Source organism: Rhamphochromis longiceps, linkage group LG17 (genome assembly GCF_057381845.1).
Source record: "Rhamphochromis longiceps isolate RC_006_pf linkage group LG17, R_longiceps_female_GT1.1, whole genome shotgun sequence".
NCBI lineage: Eukaryota > Metazoa > Chordata > Actinopteri > Cichliformes > Cichlidae > Rhamphochromis > Rhamphochromis longiceps.
In genome coordinates, this window is record NC_140573.1 from 925826 (window position 1) to 948358 (window position 22533).

Here is a 22533-nt window from a genome sequence, read left to right on the forward strand (position 1 = left end):
TTTCAGAGGACAGCTGGTGGGGAATATGTGAGTCTCAGGCTACCACTGCAAATTCAAGGTCCTTAAGAGAGTTTGGTTGGAAGAATGTAGTGAGATTCTTTAACACTCCTAAACTCACAGCTCGGCAAACAGGCTCACAGAGCCAGGGCCTATGTTGGAGAGGTTGTGGAACCCCCATGGCAAACCATTTTTATGTCTTCTGGGCCTGCCCAGGGATCCAGCCATATTGGGGGGAGGTGGCCCTTGAGATAAACAAAATAATTGGGATTAGAATAGACTATTCATTTGATACGTTGTATCTTGGCAAATTGCCTACGGCACTCCCACATAATGATAATTATTTATTGAAAATACTTTTGGCTGGCTGCAGGAAGGCCATAACCCGAAGATGGCTAAAGGCAGACCCTCCAACTCGGGCCCAATGGCGTGGGATAGTGGAAGAAATTTTTGGAATGGAAAGACTTACCTTTGTCCTTAGACTCGAGCTTGAGAAATTCAAGAAGCTCTGGGAAAAATGGGTTGTGTACTCCCTTTGTACTGAATAATTGAACATTACCATGATGTAAGTAGATGCTATATAACACACACACACACACACTTACATACAGTCCTTGTCTTGTAACCAAAGGGGGGTTGCAAGGGGAGGTGCTTTGTAAACTATTGTTTGAAGTTTGTCAATAAAAGGCAGCGAGAGGAGGCCACCATTTGGGGTTCTTTGTCGTGCTGGACACAGATGAGGCCTCCCTTGTGCAAATAATGGATCGATCGACTGTCTTGTTTTCTTCATGATGAATAAGTCTCTAGAATTAGCGGGGTTTGTGGAAACACAGACCCAACATTTATTTGGTCCTTCGGAGCCGGAGCCTAACACATTGCATCAACCGAGGAGAGGGAGAGGACGCCACCGCAACGTCTGGGATGATTGACGTAAAGCCCTGGTGTTTTTGGCTTGCCACCAGGCCGGGAAGTTTGCGCCTGACCTCCCCTCGGGATGGATGACGATTGACGGGATCCAGAGACTCTTCCCATGAATGTAAACAAACAGTGAGTACAGAAGGCCTTAGAGAGCGGCTACGGGCTGTGCGTTAAACGTAGAGCTGGGCGATAGAACGATAACGATATGTATCGCGATATAACTTTTACTCGATAGAGAAATTAAGCTATCGCGATAGACCTCGCCGCTCTTGTCTTCTTTAAAAAAAAAAAAAAAAAAAAAGGTCAGCCAATCCAAATTAAGTAGCGCAGAGCCGAACCAATCACAGCCGCAGCGTCACGTCACGTGACTTGTTATGTACAGCACAAGTGCCAAGCCGCACGTGTGTTTGTTTGGGAAGCAGCCAGCGGGTAATGGAGCCAGCGCGTAATGGAGGAAATGAGTGTGCCGAATAGAAAATTCAACCGAGCGTGACCGAAGAAAAACCAGATGATGGTTCCAATGCCGGAGAGATTGTCGAACGGAAGAGCCATAGAAGTTCCGTAGTGTGAAGGTATTTCGGCTATTTCAAGTCTGACAAAAACAGAGTAGCGTGCACTGTAAATTGTGCCGAAAGCAAGTCTGGAAATACAATAAACTGGTGCATGCGTCACACTGTGCGCCACGTTATTGTTTCGGTGAAATGAATTTCTACAATACTGTTACTCTCTGCAGTGTTTAAATGCTTACATACACACAGTTACTGTCCGTCCACACATACGACTCGGTTCTGCTTCTATGCCGCAGCTTTGTTTACTTTTTCCCACCGAGGCTTCTAGACTTCTGATTGGCCAACATTTCTGCACGGTTAGGAATCTAGCTCCACCTGCTGCTTTGGCATGTTCATAGCAGCGTTTTCCTTCATTTCTGCCTTTATGTGTGGACGGGATTATTTTTTAAAACGAAAACGGAAAATCTCCGTTTTCAAAAACACCCGTGTACGTGTGGACGTAGCCTCAGTCTCTGACTGGAAGCGCTAATTCGTCATTCGGCTTTTGTTAGACTAAAGTAACTGTTAAAACTGTTTGAAAAGCTAAGCTATACAACAAGGAGAGATTGAGAATTTCCTTTTAGTTCTCAGTTTATTTGATATTGACAAAAGTTAGTCAGTTTTGTCTGTTCTTCTGTAAAACAAACTAAGATTTATTTTTTAGAATTAATATTTTGTTTCTAAGTGGAATTGACAATTTAGTCTGTTTCGTTTGTTCTATTTTGAAACTTAAACGCTTTAGCGGCTGCCTTTTGTGTAGTTTGCAATATTTGCCTTTATTTATCTGAAAAAGTCTCATGTTCCTGAAGTACATCTACCCTGTTGAACTTATTATGGGAAATAAATATTTAAATAAAAACAAGCTGCTGATTATTTCACATTTTACTTGTGAGCAACGGCACATTTAAATCTTACAAATATAGTTATTTGGCTTATATCGTGATAGATATCGTAATCGTCTGAAATGAAAAAAACATATCGTGATATGAAAAAATCTCATATCGCCCAGCTCTAGTTAAACGTGAGTCCGGGAGCGCGCTAGCCGCGTGAGAGAGACGCAGGCTTCTCCGCCATTTGGGGCGTAGAGAGTTCTCCGCCATTTGGGGCGTGGAGAGAACCTAGGTTCAGAGTCCGGAATCTCCGCCATTTGGGGCGTTGGAGAGTGTCCGAAGGTTGAAGTCTCCGCCATATGGGGCGTTTGAGAGTTTTCAACAGAGAGCGCAGGCTGTGCGTGCAGACGCAAGCGATAGGCCTATGTTGTGTGTGTGCGGGCCAGACGTGGTCTGCGTGAGTGTGGCTGATTGTTGTCTTGTAATGGAGAATAAAATGTGTAAGTCTGCCTTAGAAGGAGATGTAAAATTTATGCAGAAAGTTTTACCAGGCAGCACGCAGTATGTAGGTTGTTGGTGTAAGAAATGTGGATTTGAAGGGACATTAGTGGAAGTTCAGTGTAAAATGCTGGTAGAAAGAATAGCTGTAAGTGTAGCAGGTAAAACAGGTAAAGCGAAGCAGAGGAAGGAATTGCAGTTAGCAGTTGCTAAGTTGTGGCTGGAGCAGGCTCAGAAGAGGAGAGAAGCAAGAATGTTAAAAGAGCAATATTGCAAGAAGTAGTTGTGAAACCTGAGGATGAAACTACAGCTTAATCCACTGCAACTACTCTAGAACAACACCGTAGAAAAGCATTAGAAAGAGCAAGAATGTTAGCAGAAAAGTAGAGTCAGAGAAGAGGGTGAGAGAGCAGAGGCAGAAGTGGAGGAGAGATTAAAGGCATATTAGGAGCAGCATTGAGTCCAAGACAGACTAGGCAAGTGAGGAAACAGAAAGTAAAGTTAGTGAACACAAACGTTACAACTACATATCCATCCCTGACACAACACAAAAAAACAACATATGGTGTTTCTGTAACAGAGTGTGAAGATGAAGAAAGTTTTTCTCCTGATCAATTCCGCGAGTGTGAGCGTGTCTGACGTCATGGTGTGTGTGAAAGGTATCCAGCTGGGCAGACGTGATTCTGCAAGTCACCTGCCCAGTGGCCAAAAAGAAATAAAATAGTTGTGTGGATGAATGATAGCATGAAGAGTGCTTGGTGTTTCTGGGTCTGAAACAGCTGTAATGCTATTTTCTGTTTTGGAGAAAAGTACAGTTAAAGAAGAAAAACAGAGAGAGATGTGTGTTGTTTTAAGCAGTGATGAGAATAATGGAAGTGTGATGAGAGATGAACACAAAAACATACTGAAAATGCATTAACCATACTAACCCCACATGCATATACACATCTGGTGTGTGAAGAAGTTTTACCATGGCACACATTTAGTTACATGAGAACTAAAATTATTATGTGCTAAGACAACAGGGTTATGCTGTATGTTGTGTGTATGGCTGATTGGATGAATGTTTGAGATTAAACTGGCTGTTAATTTGTCTTTTATTACTAAAGTTGAACCTGCCAATTGGGTTGTGACGATTTATCCCCCTGGCATGAAGAACACGTGTCATGACTTAAACAAGGCCTTGCTTTCCTTTATTTTCTTTGATTTCTTTTATTTTCTTTCTTTTATTTTGTTACTTTCATGGTGCACTGAAAGTTTTGTTTGATGATCTCTGTTTGAGCAGATCTGCACGATTAGAATCGAAGCATCGTCGAGAAAACTGTTGCAAAGTGAGCTTCTCCAAAATTAAAATGGGCTCTTATTTGGGACAATCAGGAAACAAGTTCCTGTCCAAAAAAATTCAACGAGGAAATCCAGTCTAAATTATTTTTCTTTTTGAAATGACGTTGTTTTGCTGAGCGTGGAAACGAATGCGACGATAATTTCCACAATTAGCAAAAGAAGGAATCACTGAGTGAATGAGTAAGAATTTTAAAATAAATGGGGAACTGACTGACTGACTTAACACCATTGTGTGAAGTCAACCCCCACCTGACAAAGGTGTGGATGTATCTCTGTGTGGTTCTCTGTTGCAGGAGCAGAAGGAGACCACAGGATTCCTCCTGTGGGTCACATGACTATGTGAACTCTGAAAATGTAACCTTTTTAGTTTAAATTCTATGTCTGTGAATTTACCATGTGTGTGTCATTGACTAACTTGTGGTACTCACAGAAGTTACTGTGAGAAAGTATGCACACACCTGCGCAGCGCTAATATTTGCATTTTTTCTTACAGCATTGCAGTTTTTCATGTGATTTGATGATGTGGTTTTTAGCAGAACAACTGGTGGATGTTTGTTTCTTTATTACAGGTTTTGTTTTCTTTAAGAGCGCATGTAGCATTCAGCAGAAGTGGACAAGTGACATGAGTAAAACAAATAAGAGATTACGATATTTATGGAATAGTTTATTATGGGCTCATTTGCTGGCCACTTTTGAACCCATAATAATAATAATATATGAGTGGAGTGACTTTGCTTAAGAGAAGTCACCGATTACATTAATGTTAACTGAGCACATGGGATGATCCATGTCTGAGGCGAGTTATGGTAATGATAGTGATTTAATGATTTGAGAAAACCTGCACATGACACTTGTCTCGCCCGTGCCGAATGCTTATTACTTTTTTGATATAATTGTTTATACGTGTGAAGGTTGATTTTATTTCCAGATTTTGTATATGCAGGCAATGTTTTCTATTATTGTTGCAGTGATTTGTGTGATTAGCTGTTTATTTACAAGTATTAAACCTATGCAAGTGGTGCATCCTTGTTCAGATGAGGCTTTGATGGCCTATAAGTGAAGTTCACTGATTACAATGTGGAATAACATTGAGATGTTAAATAATTTGGAATAAATTATGGGAAAAAGTAGGAGTTTAATGGGTTTAGAATAAACCTGCAATGATACTTGTCTCTGTGATGCTGAATACTTTATTACTTTCATGATCTATAGTTGGTTGCAAATGTGAAGTTGTTTTAAATTTTAAGACTTTGTCTTCTGTGATACAGGAGCTGGGAGTTAAACAAGTTGAACATTTAAGTGCTGACTAATGTTTTACACAGGGTTACAGCTTGGAGTGAAGCTGCTCCAAGGGACAAACCCTGGAGATTGTTTTAGGGAGACTGTGCGACACTCTTTTACATGTCTCATTGGGGAGTTGACACATGGCGAAAGCCGTGTGGCGAGAGGAGTGTCATTTTTTCAATTTGTAGATGTCGTGAGGTGCCATGACGAGAAGGAGTGACTGAGAGGATCGCCCACAAAATGGAACTTGAGGGAGCGTGCCAAGCTCCAAAAAGTGACAGCGCAGAGGAGGTCCAGCGATGGACTTGTGGTTCTGTGAACAGCACAAATACAAGGTGACTGTAAAATAACTAACAGCACTTTTTCCACAAGTGAAGCCAGTAACTTACTATCCTAAAAGATTAGCTCTAGTTGCTCGTGCTTTACCTCCATGCGTGAGATCAGTATGTGCAGCAGCTTAAGCTGTACAATGTTTCAATGGTTTATTTCACCTTTTGACATTGTTAGTTCCACACGAGGTAGATGTTTACTATCGCAGACTAAACTTACATTTCTGTCACCTACAAGACACTTGTCTTTAATGTTACTGTTACTCTCACAACCACACATATTACCATAAAGTGGTGCAGAATTCTGAATCTGTCCAACCCTTTTTGCCAACGGAGGAAGGGCACTTCTCATGAGTGTAGAGAGCGCGAGGAGAAGACGTGTAAGCTGAGGAATGACTTAATAGATGTGCCACTCGTTGAGGGAAAGGTTTGGTTTGCTGATGATTTGAGTTTTACAATAGCAGAGGGACAGACTAGAACACGTTTTACTGTAGCAGACAGTGAGAGAGAGTTATCTATGTAGGACAACTAGCATGTGTCATATTTGCTTGAGCAGCAGAGATGCTAGCCTTAACGGAAGCGTGTAAAGCTGTAGAGAGACAATATACACTGATAGGCAGTAGACATTTGCTACTGTACATTTTTCTGTAGTGCAGTGAGTGAGACGCGGTGTGACAACCTCTACAGGGAAACCTGCAGAACACACCAAACTTTTGCAAATTCTGCTGGAGGCAGCGTTGTTAACCAGTGGAATTGCCGTTTGTAAATGTGCAGCACACATGTGAGGGAAAGATCCAGTTGCATTAGGGAAAGTTTTTGCAGATAAGATCACAAAAGAGGCAGCTGTAGTTAAACATGGTGTTAACCTTTTATCAGTACAGCATCAGCAGACATGCAGGCCCACTCACCTACAGCAGGAAAACAGTTGTGACTTACAGAGGGAGCAAGCTTGCAGGATGATTTTTTATCTGTGTGATACACCAGTACTGTCTATAATTTGTATAAGACTGCTGCTATATTGAGCCATTGGCTATGCCATGTCTCAAACAGGAGGGAGATGAGCAGTCGTTATACTCACTCTAGGATTATTAAATACTTTAAAAAAAAACTTTTTTGCAGAGAGAACTAATGGAACAGTAAAGTTAAGATTTAGGAAGACAGGCAGGACACGGTTAGACTGTATAGAATAAGTACATGAGGATTACTCCAACAGAGAATGGTCTGACTCTTTGAGATTACACATGTTAGAGCATTTAGAGTTCCAGTCTTCTGTAGTGATGATAGAAAAGCAGAAGAGAGAGCATATTAGCAGATTAGATGCTTGAAAATGTTTAAAAGTAAAGTAGTCATGAGAACAAATGATCTGCCAGATGATTCTGTTTCTTCGCAGGAGCAGAGCCTGAAGTCTGGAGATTGGATGATGATAAGGCCATGGAGAGGAAGTGCTGGTCCAGTCCACGATGGGAAGGTCCATATCGGATGCTGCTGACGACGACTACAGCAGTGAAGATTGCTGGAAGGAACACTTGGATATATCAAGCGCACTGCAAGAAGGTGACACACGTCCAGGCCAGCTCGGAGTAAGTGGCAGGAAGACCGGGAACAAAGGGGGGGGGAAAGCCTCCAGGGCCCCTCGTCTCAATCCGGTGAAGAAACCAACTGAGCCACAGGTACTCATCAGAATGGCTGGGAATGTGCTGTGCGTCTTCTTGTGCCTGTGGACCCTGAGTGGGATGACAGGGAGCGCACTGGAACAGAGCAAACCACACCCAGTACCCGCATGGGTTTTCAACAACTACTGGTGGCAGTTTAAGAACACAACCGCTCACATAAAGAACGAGACCAATGGTTATGCTTGTGATGCCACTGGCTACACATTCTTCTGGACTGTGGCCCTATAGCATCACTGAGAGCGAGACAGTTTGTTTGGTTGCTTTGGCAACACATCCAGGAACACTGCCAACTTTTCAATTCCTCTGAACCTGAATGGAAGTGTGGCAGGATGAATGTTATCCCTCGGTCCAACCCACTTTTAGCCTGGCCCATTAGGGGGCGCTGGTATAAATAGTGGCCATTGGAGTGTCTCTGCATTGCTTGCCTGTGATCTCCTTTTTGGTCACCTGACTTCCTCGGTGTGGTAGAGATCGTTTGTGGGTTACTCCTCTAAAGTCTCCATCGCGGCTGGTCGTAGCTATAGAAGCCTCCTCTGAGCTATTCTGCTTACATTCTATGACCCGGCTTACTTGGAAGTGTGGACCTTAGTTTTGCGCCAAGCTACGCGAACTGAAGTGCTGCTGTTTTGCCTTGCTGTGCTTTTACCGTCTGTTCCCGTTGTGAGAATTCTTTCCCTGCTGCTGTCGGCTTTTACAGTGGACGTCGGCGTGGACAACGGCCATATGCATGCCGGTTATCGGAGTCAGCTGGCGTGCATATTGATCGACTGTTAACTTTTCGTCGTGTGGACGGCAAGTTGGAGCAGTACGGCGATTCCGTTTGCTCCAGATTTTAGAGTTTTATCCAGATTGTATGTTGTTTTATTGCTTTTGATTTGTAGTTTGGATTTTTGTTACACCACTGGTGGGAGGCCCTTTTTCTAGCTGTAGATCACCAGTGTGGTCCTGCAGTTGGGTTATCCCCCGGTGCTACACATTAGTTTGTTGTAATATATTAAAATTTTCTTTGTTTCTTTTATTCAGATGCGGAGTGCCGACGTGGAGGAGACTAGGGTGCCTTGGTGGTGGGATCCCTTGAGTGTACACACCCGCCTTGTTTAGTTTATTAGTGTGATAGTGTGTTGCACCTGTGTGTTGGTGTGTTTTCTTTCTTTAGTTTGTGTGTGGCATCCCTGCCCCTCCACTGGTAAGCCTCAGCTCTGAATACCCTTTTAAGCATATTTGTACTTGAATATTTATGATTGTGCTTTTATATGGTGTTTTAAATAATTATTAATAAATTGTTTGTTTATTATTGAACCTCGTCTCTGGATTGAGTATAGCGAACCCAAGTGCCTTTTTGGTGATTTAGTGTTTCCAGTATTCTCTGGGTGAAATTCCCAGGGTGGCGTTGTCGTTCTTTAAAACTGAAGAGTATTTACCTTATATCCCAACCTCGTCTCGCCACAAACTTGGCGTTGTCGACAGGATATACTCTTTAAAACAGAGACGTGTGTTCTTCTTTTTTTGTTTGGTGTAACGTAAATTGTTTTTTTATATTATTTTGTACAGAATAAAGGCAAAGCAGCAGCTACTTTGGTGTGGGATTTCACAGCTGTGTTACAGAGATGGAGGAAGAGTTACAGGAACTCAGGGACTTGATCGCGCAGCTGAAAGCAGACAATGAGAGGCTGCGTCAGGAGAGGGCTGTTGGGTCAGGTACTAGTGCTACACCTTCTACTTCAACTGCATCATCTGTTAACCCCCCAACGGCTGGTGTCTCTGTAGCAGAGAGACTAGTTTTTGTGCCCCGTGACAGAAAGTGCCCTATGTTTAGAGGAAAATCAGGTATAGGGTTGAATGAATGGTTGGAGGAAATAGAAGGTTGTGCTAGAGCACGTCATTTGTCTTTGGCTGATAAAGCATTTTTCCTGTTTGACCACCTAGAAGGGGAAGCACGTGAGGAGATCAAATATCGCTCTAGTGCAGAGAGGACTGATCCTGCTAAGATAATCACTATATTGCAAGAACTGTATGGCTGTTCAGACTCCTATGTAGCATTGCAGGAAGCTTTCTTCTCTAGAAAACAGCAGGAAAGTGAGACACTGCAAGAGTTTTCCCTCGCTCTCTTGGGTCTTATGGAAAAAGTTAAATCGAGTGCCCCCAATGGCATGCCCAATGCTGACGTTTTATTAAGAGATCAATTTGTTGAACAGGTCTTAGATAGTACCTTGCGGCGGGAGTTAAAGCAGCTAGTAAGGAGGCAGCCAACACTGACATTGCTGGAGATTAGAGGGGAAGCTATTAGGTGGGAACGTGAAGGGTTGCCTAGTGGCGTTAGGTATAGAAGCAGTTCTGTCCCTTCTGTTTATGGCATTCAGTATGGGGTCCATAGCGGTCCCTCAGGAATAGCTCAGTCTACCCATTTGTCTGAGATGAGCGAGATGAAGGAATTGTTAAAGCGCCAGCAGGAGCAACTTAATCAGCTCACTCAGAGCATTGCTCGATTGCAGGGCCCCCATCGAATGCCTCGCTCAGGACGGGGCGACTCCATTATATGCCGTCGTTGTCAGCAACCTGGACATTTTGCTCGGGAGTGTGATGGGGAACGCGTTCCTCGTTCCCGGCCTCCTTCGCAGGCCCCTCTGCATAATCGCAGGCACTCTCCTTTAAATACGGCTTCGGAAAACTAGCACCCTCCGTATTGCCGAGCCACAGTTCGGGTGGGGTGTCTATTGGCTCAAGGGTTGTTTCTAATGGTCCAGAGGCAGTCTCGAAATTAATTTCATCCTGTCCTCATATAGATGTGGACATGGGCGGTATAAAAGTACCTTGTTTGGTTGATACGGGGTCCATGGTCTCTACCATTACTGAAAGTTTTTTCCGCCAGCATTTTGAGTCCTGGGGTCAAGAGCGTCTCCAAGCTTGTCATTGGTTGCAGCTTAAAGCGGCTAATGGGTTGTCCATTCCTTACCTTGGCTATATCGAGCTAAGTGTAGAGCTCTGTGACAAGTTTCTTCCACAGTGTGGCGTGTTGGTCGTTAAAGATCCTCCAGGTGCAGGACCTTCCACGGTTCCGGGTGTATTGGGGATGAATGTCATTCGGAAGTGTTACCACGAGCTTTTTGGGCAACACGGTGAAGCATTGTTTAGTTTGGGCTTTGTCACAGAGGCCCCTAAACCCCTTGTGCAGGCGCTGCAAAAGTGCCATGACGTTAGTATAAGAGCCCCACTGGATTTGTCTGGCCATGTGAGAGTGAGGGGTAAGCGAGCATGTTGCATTCCGGGTGGTGTAATGAAAGTAGTGGCCGCCACCTGTTCTGAGCAATATTCAGGTGCCACTGTGTTATTTGAACCTACTGATGTTAACTTGCCTGCTGGACTTTTAGCGTCCCCTGCATTGGTTCGAGTGGTTCGAGGTACTGCATACATACCAGTTGTTAATGTAGGGACTACGGCGGTCTTGCTTTACCCTAGGACCATTATAGGGACCCTGGAAGATGTTCATGTGGTCAGTTTGCCCGCTGGTGTGACAGAAGTACTCCCTAACGTAGCCACAATGGCATCTCACACCGCCACTCCTACTGTGCAGGATCAGATGGAAGGGATTGATTTGTCTAAACTGTCAGCAGAGGAACAGGGACAGGTGAGGTCTCTCCTTAAGAAATACAGCTCGGTCTTTTCTGCTCATGACACTGATTTGGGTTGCACTAACTTGATCTCCCATGACATTCCAGTCTTAGACGATATCCCCGTGCGGCAGCGTTATAGGCGCATCCCCCCTTCAGAGTACGAGGTTGTGAAAGAGCATATTAACCAGTTGTTAGGGGCCGAGGTGATTAGAGAGAGTAGCAGCCCCTATGCTTCTCCCATTGTGCTCGTTAAGAAGAAGGATGGCAGCCCGCGCATGTGTGTTGATTATCGGCAACTGAACAACAAGACAAGGAAAGATGCATTCCCCCTGCCGCGCATTGAAGAATCCTTAGATGCGCTGACTGGTGCCCGTTGGTTTTCCACCATGGATTTAGCAAGTGGCTATAATCAGGTCCCAGTTACGGAAGAGGATAGGCCCAAGACTGCCTTCTGTACTCCTTTCGGCCTATTTGAATGGAACCGAATGCCATTTGGGCTCTGTAATGCCCCTAGCACCTTCCAGAGACTAATGCAACGCCTTTTCGGTGATCAACAGTGCCAGTCTCTGCTTCTCTATCTTGATGACATTGTAATCTTTTCATCAACAGTATCGCAACATCTTGAGCGGCTGGATGTGGTGCTAGGTCGGCTTCAGCAGGAAGGTTTAAAAGCCAAGCTTGCCAAATGTGCCTTTTTCCAGCGGGAGGTTCGCTACCTAGGCCATGTCATCTCCGATCAAGGTGTCTCTACGGACCCTAGCAAGGTGGAAGTGGTGGCTAACTGGCAGCCTCCTAAGACTGTTTCGGAACTACGCTCCTTCCTTGGGTTTGCCAGCTATTATCGCCGTTTTGTAGAGGGTTTTGCCAAGTTGGCGGCACCTCTGCATAGACTGGTGGCAGAGTGGGGAGGCAGAAAATCAAAGAAGAGGTCAGAGCATGGTGTCGTGGAGAACTGGACTGCAGAGTGTGCTCAAAGTTTTGAGGCATTAAAGACTAAACTGACAACAGCACCAGTGCTCGCTTATGCAGATTTCTCTTTGCCTTTTATTTTAGAAGTGGATGCCAGCCATGCCGGCCTAGGGGCAGTGCTTTCCCAGGAGCAGGGAGGTAAGGTGAGGCCAATAGCCTATGCCAGTCGGGGTTTGAGGCCCACTGAGCGCAATATGCTAAATTATAGCTCAATGAAGCTGGAGTTTTTGGCACTTAAGTGGGCCATGACTGAGAAATTTAGAGAGTACTTGTTGGGCCATAAGTGTATTGTTTACACCGACAACAATCCTCTTAGTCACTTGTCTTCTGCTAAACTTGGGGCTACTGAACAGCGCTGGGCAGCTCAGCTCGCTTCGTTCGACTTCGACTTAAAGTACAGGTCAGGAAGGAGTAATAAGAACGCAGACGCTTTATCTCGCCAGCATCCACCTGATCCTCAGGAGATTAAAGCCATGGTTCCTGGTACAGCCTTGCCTGGACCTCTTCAACAAGCCTTGCGGCTGGGACCCGCTGAGGTATCACAAGCTGCCATTACAGTTTTGCCCCATCTCACTACTCCTGATCTTCATACCCTCCAACAGGTCGACCCAGTGATAAAAGAGATCTTGGTGTTCTGGAGACGGAAGCAGCGACCCAGCTTTGAGGAGCGGCAGCAGCTTGCTCCACTTGCTCTGGTGCTGCTACGACAATGGGATCGTCTGATTGAAAGGGAAGGAGTTCTGTATCGTCAGGTTCATCGCCCTGACGGTGCCGAGGTGGTACTTCAGCTTTTGCTGCCTAGTGCACTAATTGAGCAGGTGTTGACTCATGTTCATCAGGAGCACAGCCATCAAGGTGTGGAAAGGACCCTAGCGCTTCTCCGCTCACGGTGCTACTGGCCAGGTATGTCTGCTGAGGTAGCTCGTTGGTGTCAGAGATGCGAACGTTGCCAAGTTGCAAAAGACACCCAACCAGCAGCTCAAAGTTTCATGGGACATTTGTTGGCTTCTCGACCAAATGAAATCTTGGCCATTGATTACACCTTGCTCGAACCTTCCCGGAATGGGCTGGAGAACGTTTTGGTGATGACTGATGTTTTCAGCAAGTATACATTGGCTGTCCCCACTCGTGACCAATGTGCTGCTACAGTGGCCCAGGTTCTCGTGACTGAGTGGTTTTCAAAGTTTGGTGTACCAGCGCGTATCCATTCCGATCAGGGTCGTAACTTTGAAAGCTCCCTGATCCAGCAGCTCTGCAGGTTTTATGGTATCGAGAAGTCCCACACTACTCCTTATCATCCGGCTGGAAATGGTCAGTGTGAACGTTTTAATAGGACTTTGCACAATTTGTTGCGGACCCTGCCAGTATCCAGAAAAAGAGACTGGAATGTATGTTTGCCCCAGTTACTCTACTGTTATAATACCACTCCCCATCAGGCTACTGGGGAAACCCCATTCTTATTGATGTTTGGGCAAGAACCCAGGTTGCCAGTGGACTTTCTGTTGGGCAGAGTACCGGACCCCATCAGTGGAGATGTGCACGAGTGGATTCAGGAGCATCAAGCCCGGCTACAGGTTGTACATGAAGGAGCCAAGGAACGATTGCAATTGGCTGCCGACCGCAGAAAGAGGCACCATGATAAAAAGGTGAAAGAGGCACCACTGAACGACGGCCAGTTGGTGTTCCTGCGCGATCTGAGTGGAAGAGGGAGATGTAAAATCCAAGATCGATGGAAACCCGTGGTATATAGAATCCTGAAGGCACCTAAAGGAGGTGGGGCAGTATATACCATTGCACCTGCAGATGATCCCAGCAGTGTGAAGCATGTTCATCGTACCTTGTTGAAGGCTGTGATAACGGCAGCCACACCATCAGAAGGGCCTGCTCCAAGCAGTAGCCCACGTGGCCCAGAAATATCCTCCCCAGAACCAGGACATGACTCATCAAGTGACAGTGACCTGTTATTCCTGAGCGTAGGAGCTCCTCAAGTAAATGTTTCACCATCTTACAGCCCAGTGGCAGTGATTCCAAGTAGCCCTGAGTTGTTGCTTCCACCAGAAGACCGAACTTCCGATGTTCCAGCCACTTGTACAGTTACTCCGAGTGTAGCACCAGTTCCATCTAGCTCTCTTCCTGCTCCCTCTACGAGTTCTGATACAAGAAATGTGGTGGTGCGAAAAACAACCCGGTCCACAGCTGGCCAGCATTCAAACATCCATCATCTCCCAAGACCAACAGGGGAGGTGGCACAAGGGGCTGCTAACTCTATTTCTGAGCCTAGGGTACATGCTGTCTCTGCATTTTTTAGGCCTTGGGACTAATCTGGGTGTCTTTGTAATTCATCGTCGGGGCGACGATGCGAGAAGGAGGGGTAGAATGTGGCAGGATGAATGTTATCCCTCGGTCCAACCCACTTTTAGCCTGGCCCATTAGGGGGCGCTGGTATAAATAGTGGCCATTGGAGTGTCTCTGCATTGCTTGCCTGTGATCTCCTTTTTGGTCACCTGACTTCCTCGGTGTGGTAGAGATCGTTTGTGGGTTACTCCTCTAAAGTCTCCATCGCGGCTGGTCGTAGCTATAGAAGCCTCCTCTGAGCTATTCTGCTTACATTCTATGACCCGGCTTACTTGGAAGTGTGGACCTTAGTTTTGCGCCAAGCTACGCGAACTGAAGTGCTGCTGTTTTGCCTTGCTGTGCTTTTACCGTCTGTTCCCGTTGTGAGAATTCTTTCCCTGCTGCTGTCGGCTTTTACAGTGGACGTCGGCGTGGACAACGGCCATATGCATGCCGGTTATCGGAGTCAGCTGGCGTGCATATTGATCGACTGTTAACTTTTCGTCGTGTGGACGGCAAGTTGGAGCAGTACGGCGATTCCGTTTGCTCCAGATTTTAGAGTTTTATCCAGATTGTATGTTGTTTTATTGCTTTTGATTTGTAGTTTGGATTTTTGTTACACCACTGGTGGGAGGCCCTTTTTCTAGCTGTAGATCACCAGTGTGGTCCTGCAGTTGGGTTATCCCCCGGTGCTACACATTAGTTTGTTGTAATATATTAAAATTTTCTTTGTTTCTTTTATTCAGATGCGGAGTGCCGACGTGGAGGAGACTAGGGTGCCTTGGTGGTGGGATCCCTTGAGTGTACACACCCGCCTTGTTTAGTTTATTAGTGTGATAGTGTGTTGCACCTGTGTGTTGGTGTGTTTTCTTTCTTTAGTTTGTGTGTGGCATCCCTGCCCCTCCACTGGTAAGCCTCAGCTCTGAATACCCTTTTAAGCATATTTGTACTTGAATATTTATGATTGTGCTTTTATATGGTGTTTTAAATAATTATTAATAAATTGTTTGTTTATTATTGAACCTCGTCTCTGGATTGAGTATAGCGAACCCAAGTGCCTTTTTGGTGATTTAGTGTTTCCAGTATTCTCTGGGTGAAATTCCCAGGGTGGCGTTGTCGTTCTTTAAAACTGAAGAGTATTTACCTTATATCCCAACCTCGTCTCGCCACAGAAGGTTGATTCACCAGTAGCTGGGAAGGTGAACTGCTCTGGTGAGACAGACCTGCTCGTCTGACTCAAAGAATATGACTTGTTGCAGGACATTATACAGTTAAACGAACTGGAAACAGGCCAATTGCCTATGTGTACGAAGGACAATGGATTAGCCCAAGTTGGAGATTAACCATGGAACATGGCAACATCACTTATTCTTTTGTCTTTTGCAAGAAGGATGTAAACAGAGAAGCCTTTTGTCTACATTTACATCATGAACACTTGAGGTTTTGAGCCAAGAAGATCAAAACAGCTTGATCCAATTTCCTTTACAAAGCTTTTTCTGTGGTGACAACAGGACAGGAGAAGAGTTGTAAATGCAGATAATTCACAAGTTGACTCTAACCCCCACAGGATGCCTACAGTGAGAAGATTTGGGAGGTTGATAGGAGTCATAAAGAAGGGTGTTGGCTAGGCTGCAGCTTTGAAGTTAGCTGAGAGCCATATGGACAAACATTAAAGTCAACTGATGCGTTTAAATACCTATGTCTGTATACAGTTGGATTGTAGTGACATATGATTTTTGAGAATGATGATTCTTCTTGTTTGACCTTTGACATTCAGTTGTGTACTTGAAGAAATACATGATGAATTGCACGACAGGAGTAGATCCGCCACAAGACTGGATAGCTTGGTTACTGTCTGGTCCTTGGTGGCATCTTCTTTTGAAAATATTAATTCCTGTTTTTGAACTGTTGATATTGATTTGCTTATGTATAGGATGCATTTTACCGTGTATAAGATCATTGCTAACTAAAATGATTTCTGATACATTTGTTAATTATGTACTCTTACAGCAATATGAAATGACTGAAATTACTGACATGACAGAAGCCTGTGTATGAATGAAAGCTACACTGACACTGTCTAAACAAAGGGTGCATAAGTTGAAATTTAAGTATACAATGACAAAAAGGAGGGAAATGTTAAGTCTAATTGTTGAATGTTGCCATTGTGTTTCTTAAATTTGTATAGTCTTAGTTTAAGCAGTAGGATCAAGCCATTCCTTTGATCCTGACCACCTCTCCAGCCACTCTGTGCTGGGGGAGGTTTTATTGTAGATACATCCTAACTGAAAGATCTGTTTCTTTTGATGTAGGCTTCCTGGGTTTATGACCCTTTTGGTCAGCAGGAGGTCTAACACACACACACACACACACACACACACACACACACACACACACACACACACACACACACACACACACATTCTCACATAACACACACACACACACACATACACACACACATTCTCACATAACACACACACACACACACATTCTCACATAACACACACACACACACTTACATACAGTCCTTGTCTTGTAACCAAAGGGGGGTTGCAAGGGGAGGTGCTTTGTAAACTATTGTTTGAAGTTTGTCAATAAAAGGCAGCGAGAGGAGGCCACCATTTGGGGTTCTTTGTCGTGCTGGACACAGATGAGGCCTCCCTTGTGCAAATAATGGATCGATCGACTGTCTTGTTTTCTTCATGATGAATAAGTCTCTAGAATTAGCGGGGTTTGTGGAAACACAGACCCAACATAAACGGCCGTGAAATTGGACGGTCTAGCCTTCTGATTAGCGTCACCGCTGTCTCGGTGGAGTTTAATAAACTCAGCCGTCTGATCCTTGCTATCTAAAGTATAACAGGACACTGGTGTAAATTCTCAACTGTCTCATACTTCTGTTTAATCAGTTTTCTGTTTGACGTTTAGTCAGCTGTGTAAAAATCAAGGAGGAACCCACCCAGGGGATTAATAAAGTTTTATTTTATCTAATCTAATAACTTTAATCTCAGCCAAACCGATTTACTCACGAACAAACAAAACACTGAAAAAAGCCCAACAATAACATTTTTAGGTTGTCTAAGTGACTTATATATTACGTTTAACCCGAGCAGCGAAAGTCCGCGGTGATCTGAAAATGATGTGCCGGGCGTTGTGCCGTTCTCGGCCGCATCAGTAACCCTCGAGCTCCCGGCTAGCTTTCGAGCTGGTGGGTAGCAGACGTCTCCGAAAACGGCGAAGCACTTATGCAAATATGCGATATCTTGATAAACCGAGCAGATATTTGATGTTTACAGAGCTACTTTCTCGCCTGAAAATACGTTAAAAGTTTATTTTGTGACCCAGAAAGATTAGTATGAGTAATTTTAAAACTTAGTAGCGGCCGCCATTGTTGGAAACTGGAGTTTGGCTGGGCCGCGCTATGAATTCTGGGATATGGTAAGCCACGAAGGATACACCCGACCCATCCTTCAAATTCGGGGAAAAGGAGGACGCATTTGTTGGCTGCATTCGGAGGAGTCTACGAATTTGGACAGCCTTCGGCGCGTCGCTGTGACGTAATCGGTCTACAAATGCGGCCTCAGGAGGGTGCAGCCCATGAATTTGGACACGACCTTTGTCCCGACTGCCGTTAGACCAAAACCAAGAGAAGAAGAGAGCTCGGCGCGTCACAGGAACAGGAAGTGCTCAAAGTCCAAGCACCACCACCTTCAGAGGTTGCGATCTCTGGAGGATGACGTTGGACAGGCGCTTTAGGCCTGCTGTACAGGTTTTTGATTGGACGAACAATGTTTAGAGCTGTTCTCTGTCCAGCTTGTCGCCGCCCACCGAGACAAGGCGGAGCAGAGATGGCAGCTGCAGTCTGTGGCGCGGTCGCAATAATATTCTCCTGAAGTCTGAAGCAGGAAGTTGATCTTCCCCGGGTCTGAAACGAGACGCTCAGACTGCGAGGCAGCAGCGCCAACCACTGAGCTACCCTGGCACCGCTGTCACACACGCGATGATGTCACCTTCAAGCTACGCTGCGGGACGTACCTGCTGGCTGTAGCTGAAGTTCACGTCTGATCTCGTGGGAGAGTCAGCCACGCCTCCTTCCTGCTCATCCTTTCAAAATAAAATAAAAACAGACTGATTACAGCTTCATGGGGTCACTGATCACATGACCTCTTCACACGTGCGAATGAAAGGGCGTTGAAAGGCTGCTCCAACGGAACTTATTGTTTTCGGAGGAAAACACAACAATATGAAACAGGAAAGTACCGCAGTGTAATCCATTTATTTCAACAAAGTAACTGTATTCTGAATACCACCTTTTTAAACGGTAACTGTAACGGAATACAGTTACTCATATTTTGTATTTTAAATACGTAACGGCGGTACATGTATTCCGTTACTCCCCAACACTGTCCGTGTTCCACATGTTGCATTCGCAGATTCTCATTTTCACTGAACAATCGTCTCTTTCCGCCTGGTCTTCTGTCTCTGTGCTTCTGTAACATAAAGAACGAGCTGACATTTTTCTCACGACACCAGCAATCAGCTCAGCAGGCCCTCAGATTACCTGCATGCATCCTCCTACTCACCTGTCAGCGGTTGTTTAACACCTGCTGCTAATTCAAGAAACACGCCCACGTTACCTGGTGATAGACTTGTAGTCAAGACCACCTAATCCGAGACCAAGACAAGACCAAGACCAGAGGGTATCGAGACCAAGACAAGACCAAGACCAGAGGGTATCGAGACCAAGACAAGACCAAGACCAAGTTGAGACAAGACCAAGACCGAGTCAAGACGAGACCAAGACCAAGACCGAGACCGAGACAAAAAAAGTCTTTAAACTGCAGCCAGATGCTATTCTATGCAGGACACCTTAAACTAGTTTTTTATTTAAGCAGCAAGGTAGAACAAAGTCGGGCCTGTATCAAGACACAGGGACTAAACCCCAATTCAACCAGACCCAGAACTGATCCGGAATTAAAACAGGACTACAACAGTTCAAAATCAGGACTACTGAGGACTTAACCAAGACAGAACCAGAATCAGAACTAGATGATAGTAGCACTAAAAAATCATCATAGACCTGCACTACACTTATTTTTTAATTCTACCAAAGTACAATATTTAGATTGAGAAAAGTTTATATAATTATTTAGCCTTGTTGTGCAAACAAGCCTGCATAACTTAATAAATATAGAATTTGAAAAGTAACAAATGGTATCTAAAAAGAAACACTAGGTACGAGATACAGTTCTGATGAGTTTTGGCAAACAACCATTTGACTAACATGTGTGTCTCACCTGCTCTTTTTCATCTCTGTTCTGTCCTCATTCTCTCTCTCTCCCTCTCTGTTTCTCTCTCTCCCTCTTTGTGCTGACAATCAAGCCAAACACCAACATCATCAAATATACAGTTGAAACCAGATATTTATGTACTCTTCAGATAAAAACACAAACACTTTTTTAATTGTAACATCAAATCAGACTAAATGTTTATTTTTTTTTTAAAAAAAAACACATTTGTTAACTTTAAGAGTAAAGAGAGAAACTATCTGTATTTCTTAATTGCAAATGGCACCAAATTGTATTCAAAATTGAGCCACACTTATGGAGCTCGACAATTCTTTTCCTGATGTTTTGGTTGACATCTCTTTATTTTTCCCATGTCACAGAAACAGGCTCTGTGTTTTGCCTTATATGCATCCACAGGTGTGCCACCAATTTACTCACATGGACTCTACTAACCTATCAGAAGCTTCTTCAGCTCAGAATGGAATCGTCTGGAGTTTTCTTATTAATTAACAATAAACTTAGTGTATATGTACTCCTAAATTTGATGAAAGTGATTAAAATAGACAGTTCCCTCTTTTTATTCTGACATTTAACTAATTCAAAAGATATTTCAACATTTATTTATCTAAAACAAAAGTTTACTCTAAATTGATGTTTAACAGTAAAAAAAAGTTTTTATGTTTTCTCCATAAAGTGTATGTAAATATCTGGTTTCAAGTGTGAATATACTGCTGTGTATTGAAAATCCTCTTGTTTTGCATAGATATACTAAACAACATCCAAAGCATAATATATAAAATAACATCTACCTGAGTTTTTTCTTTGAAAGAAGCTCCTTATGTCCATTGTTGTGTTCATCAGTACACAATTGAAACCGATTTAGAGAGTTTGTTTAGCCGTGGAGGCAGGGGCGGAGCGTGGGGGTGGCTTACTGGGCTTAAGCCCGGGTTGTTTTGTCAGAAGCCCAGGGTATTTTGGAGTGTAATTTTTTCATAGTTAGATGCCTGGCTGACAACTGTATAAAACAAAAAGTACACACAATATTCGAAGCACATAGTGCACACTGTGGGAATTTACGACTGTGCGTGAATCCCCCCCTGATATTGGTATGATCCAAGCTCAGGCACTAAGCGACTGAGCGAGGGGGCGGGGCAGCTGCTGCCCGTGAGTGCGGTGTTGGAGAGACGGAGCCAGCCATACTAAGGAGAGCTTAAGTTTGACCAGGTACCAAAGAAAATCATTCGTACTGTACAAATAATGTATATATGACGGTGCATCACGAAAGATTGATATCAAACTGATCACTTGACCAATATTACGTTACTTGCTCTTCAAGTGAATCAACAAATGGCGAAATGAAAAGCCGAACAAATGCTATTTTTTTTAGAGAGTCTTAGCTTACGTGTGTTTATTTCATATTTTCAGTTCTTACCCTCCCCGACAAAATCGGTTTCAGTTATGTACTGAAACATAAGAATGGACATTCGAGGGTTCTTTCAAAGAAAAAACTCAGGTAAATGTTATTTTATATATTATGCTTTGTATGTTGTTCAGTATATTTATATGCAAAACAAGAGGGATTTCAGTACACAGCAGGATATTCACATTTGAAACCAGATATTCTTCTGACAAAACAACCCGGGCTTAAGCCCAGTAAGCCACCCCCACGCTCCGCCCCTGCCTCCACGGCTAAACAAACTCTCTAAATCGGTTTCAATTGTGTACTGATGAACACAACAATGGACATAAGGAGCTTCTTTCAAAGAAAAAACTCAGGTAGATGTTATTTTATATATTATGCTTTGGATGTTGTTTAGTATATCTATGCAAAACAAGAGGATTTTCAATACACAGCAGTATATTCACACTTGAAACCAGATATTTACATACACTTTATGGAGAAAACATAAAAACTTTTTTTTACTGTTAAACATCAATTTAGAGTAAACTTTTGTTTTAGATAAATAAATGTTGAAATATCTTTTGAATTAGTTAAATGTCAGAATAAAAAGAGGGAACTGTCTATTTTAATCACTTTCATCAAATTTAGGAGTACATATACACTAAGTTTATTGTTAATTAATAAGAAACTCCAGACGATTCAATTCTGAGCTGAAGAAGCTTCTGATAGGTTCGTAGAGTCCATGTGAGTAAATTGGTGGCACACCTGTGGATGCATATAAGGCAAAACACAGAGCCTGTTTCTGTGACATGGGAACATCAAGAGATGTCAATCAAAACACCAGGAAAAGATCTGTGGAGCTCCATAAGTGTGGCTCAGTTTTGAATACAATTTGGTGCCATTTGCAATTAAGAAATACAGATAGTTTCTCTCTTTACTCTTAAAGTTAACAAATATGTTTTTTTTTTTAAAAATAAACATTTAGTCTGATTTGATGTTACAATTAAAAAAGTGTTTGTGTTTTTATCTGAAGAGTTTGTAAATATCTGTATATTTGATGATTGTCAGCACAAAGAGAGAGAGAGGAACAGAGAGGGAGAGAGAGGAGAATGAGGACAGAACAGAGATGGAACAAGAGCTGGGGCCCGTTCTTCGTACGTCGCTCACTACATCCAAGATCAAACCATCGCGCTAACCGTGAGCTCGCTAATCCGGTTCCCCGAACACACCTGTTGTCGACGATTAGTACTGCTGGACGCAGTAATGTGACATCACTGGGTGTCGTAAAAGGGGCTACGCATCGATAGTAGAAACATTGATCGGCAACCCGCTGATTGGTCGGCGAAAATGTCGAAGGGGCGCGCTCGGTATTTTCCGGCAGCAGAGCAAGAACTCTTGATTGAGGGATTTCAGGAGTTTCAGAGTTTAATTAAAACGCAAGGGAACACTGCAAAGGCTGCAAAAGCAAGGAGTGAGGGCTGGCAGAAAGTTGCTGACAAATTAAA

General features: G+C 43.8%; 1 protein-coding gene and 1 long non-coding RNA gene across 2 annotated transcripts in view; one reads left to right on the forward strand and one right to left on the reverse strand.

Moving 5' to 3' along the window:
* LOC146649009 (UDP-N-acetylglucosamine transferase subunit ALG13-like) overlaps positions 1-22533 on the reverse strand; it is a 54678-nt gene that overhangs the window by 23179 nt on the left and 8966 nt on the right. The window contains exon 4 of the mRNA XM_085385813.1: positions 18374-18442. Coding sequence (XP_085241939.1) covers positions 18374-18442 — 69 coding nt within the window. The remainder of the gene's footprint in view (positions 1-18373; positions 18443-22533) is intronic.
* LOC146649010 (uncharacterized) lies at positions 3202-7042 on the forward strand. Its single transcript, XR_014908075.1, has 2 exons — positions 3202-3744; positions 3787-7042. It is a non-coding gene; the product is annotated as an uncharacterized LOC146649010 (long non-coding RNA).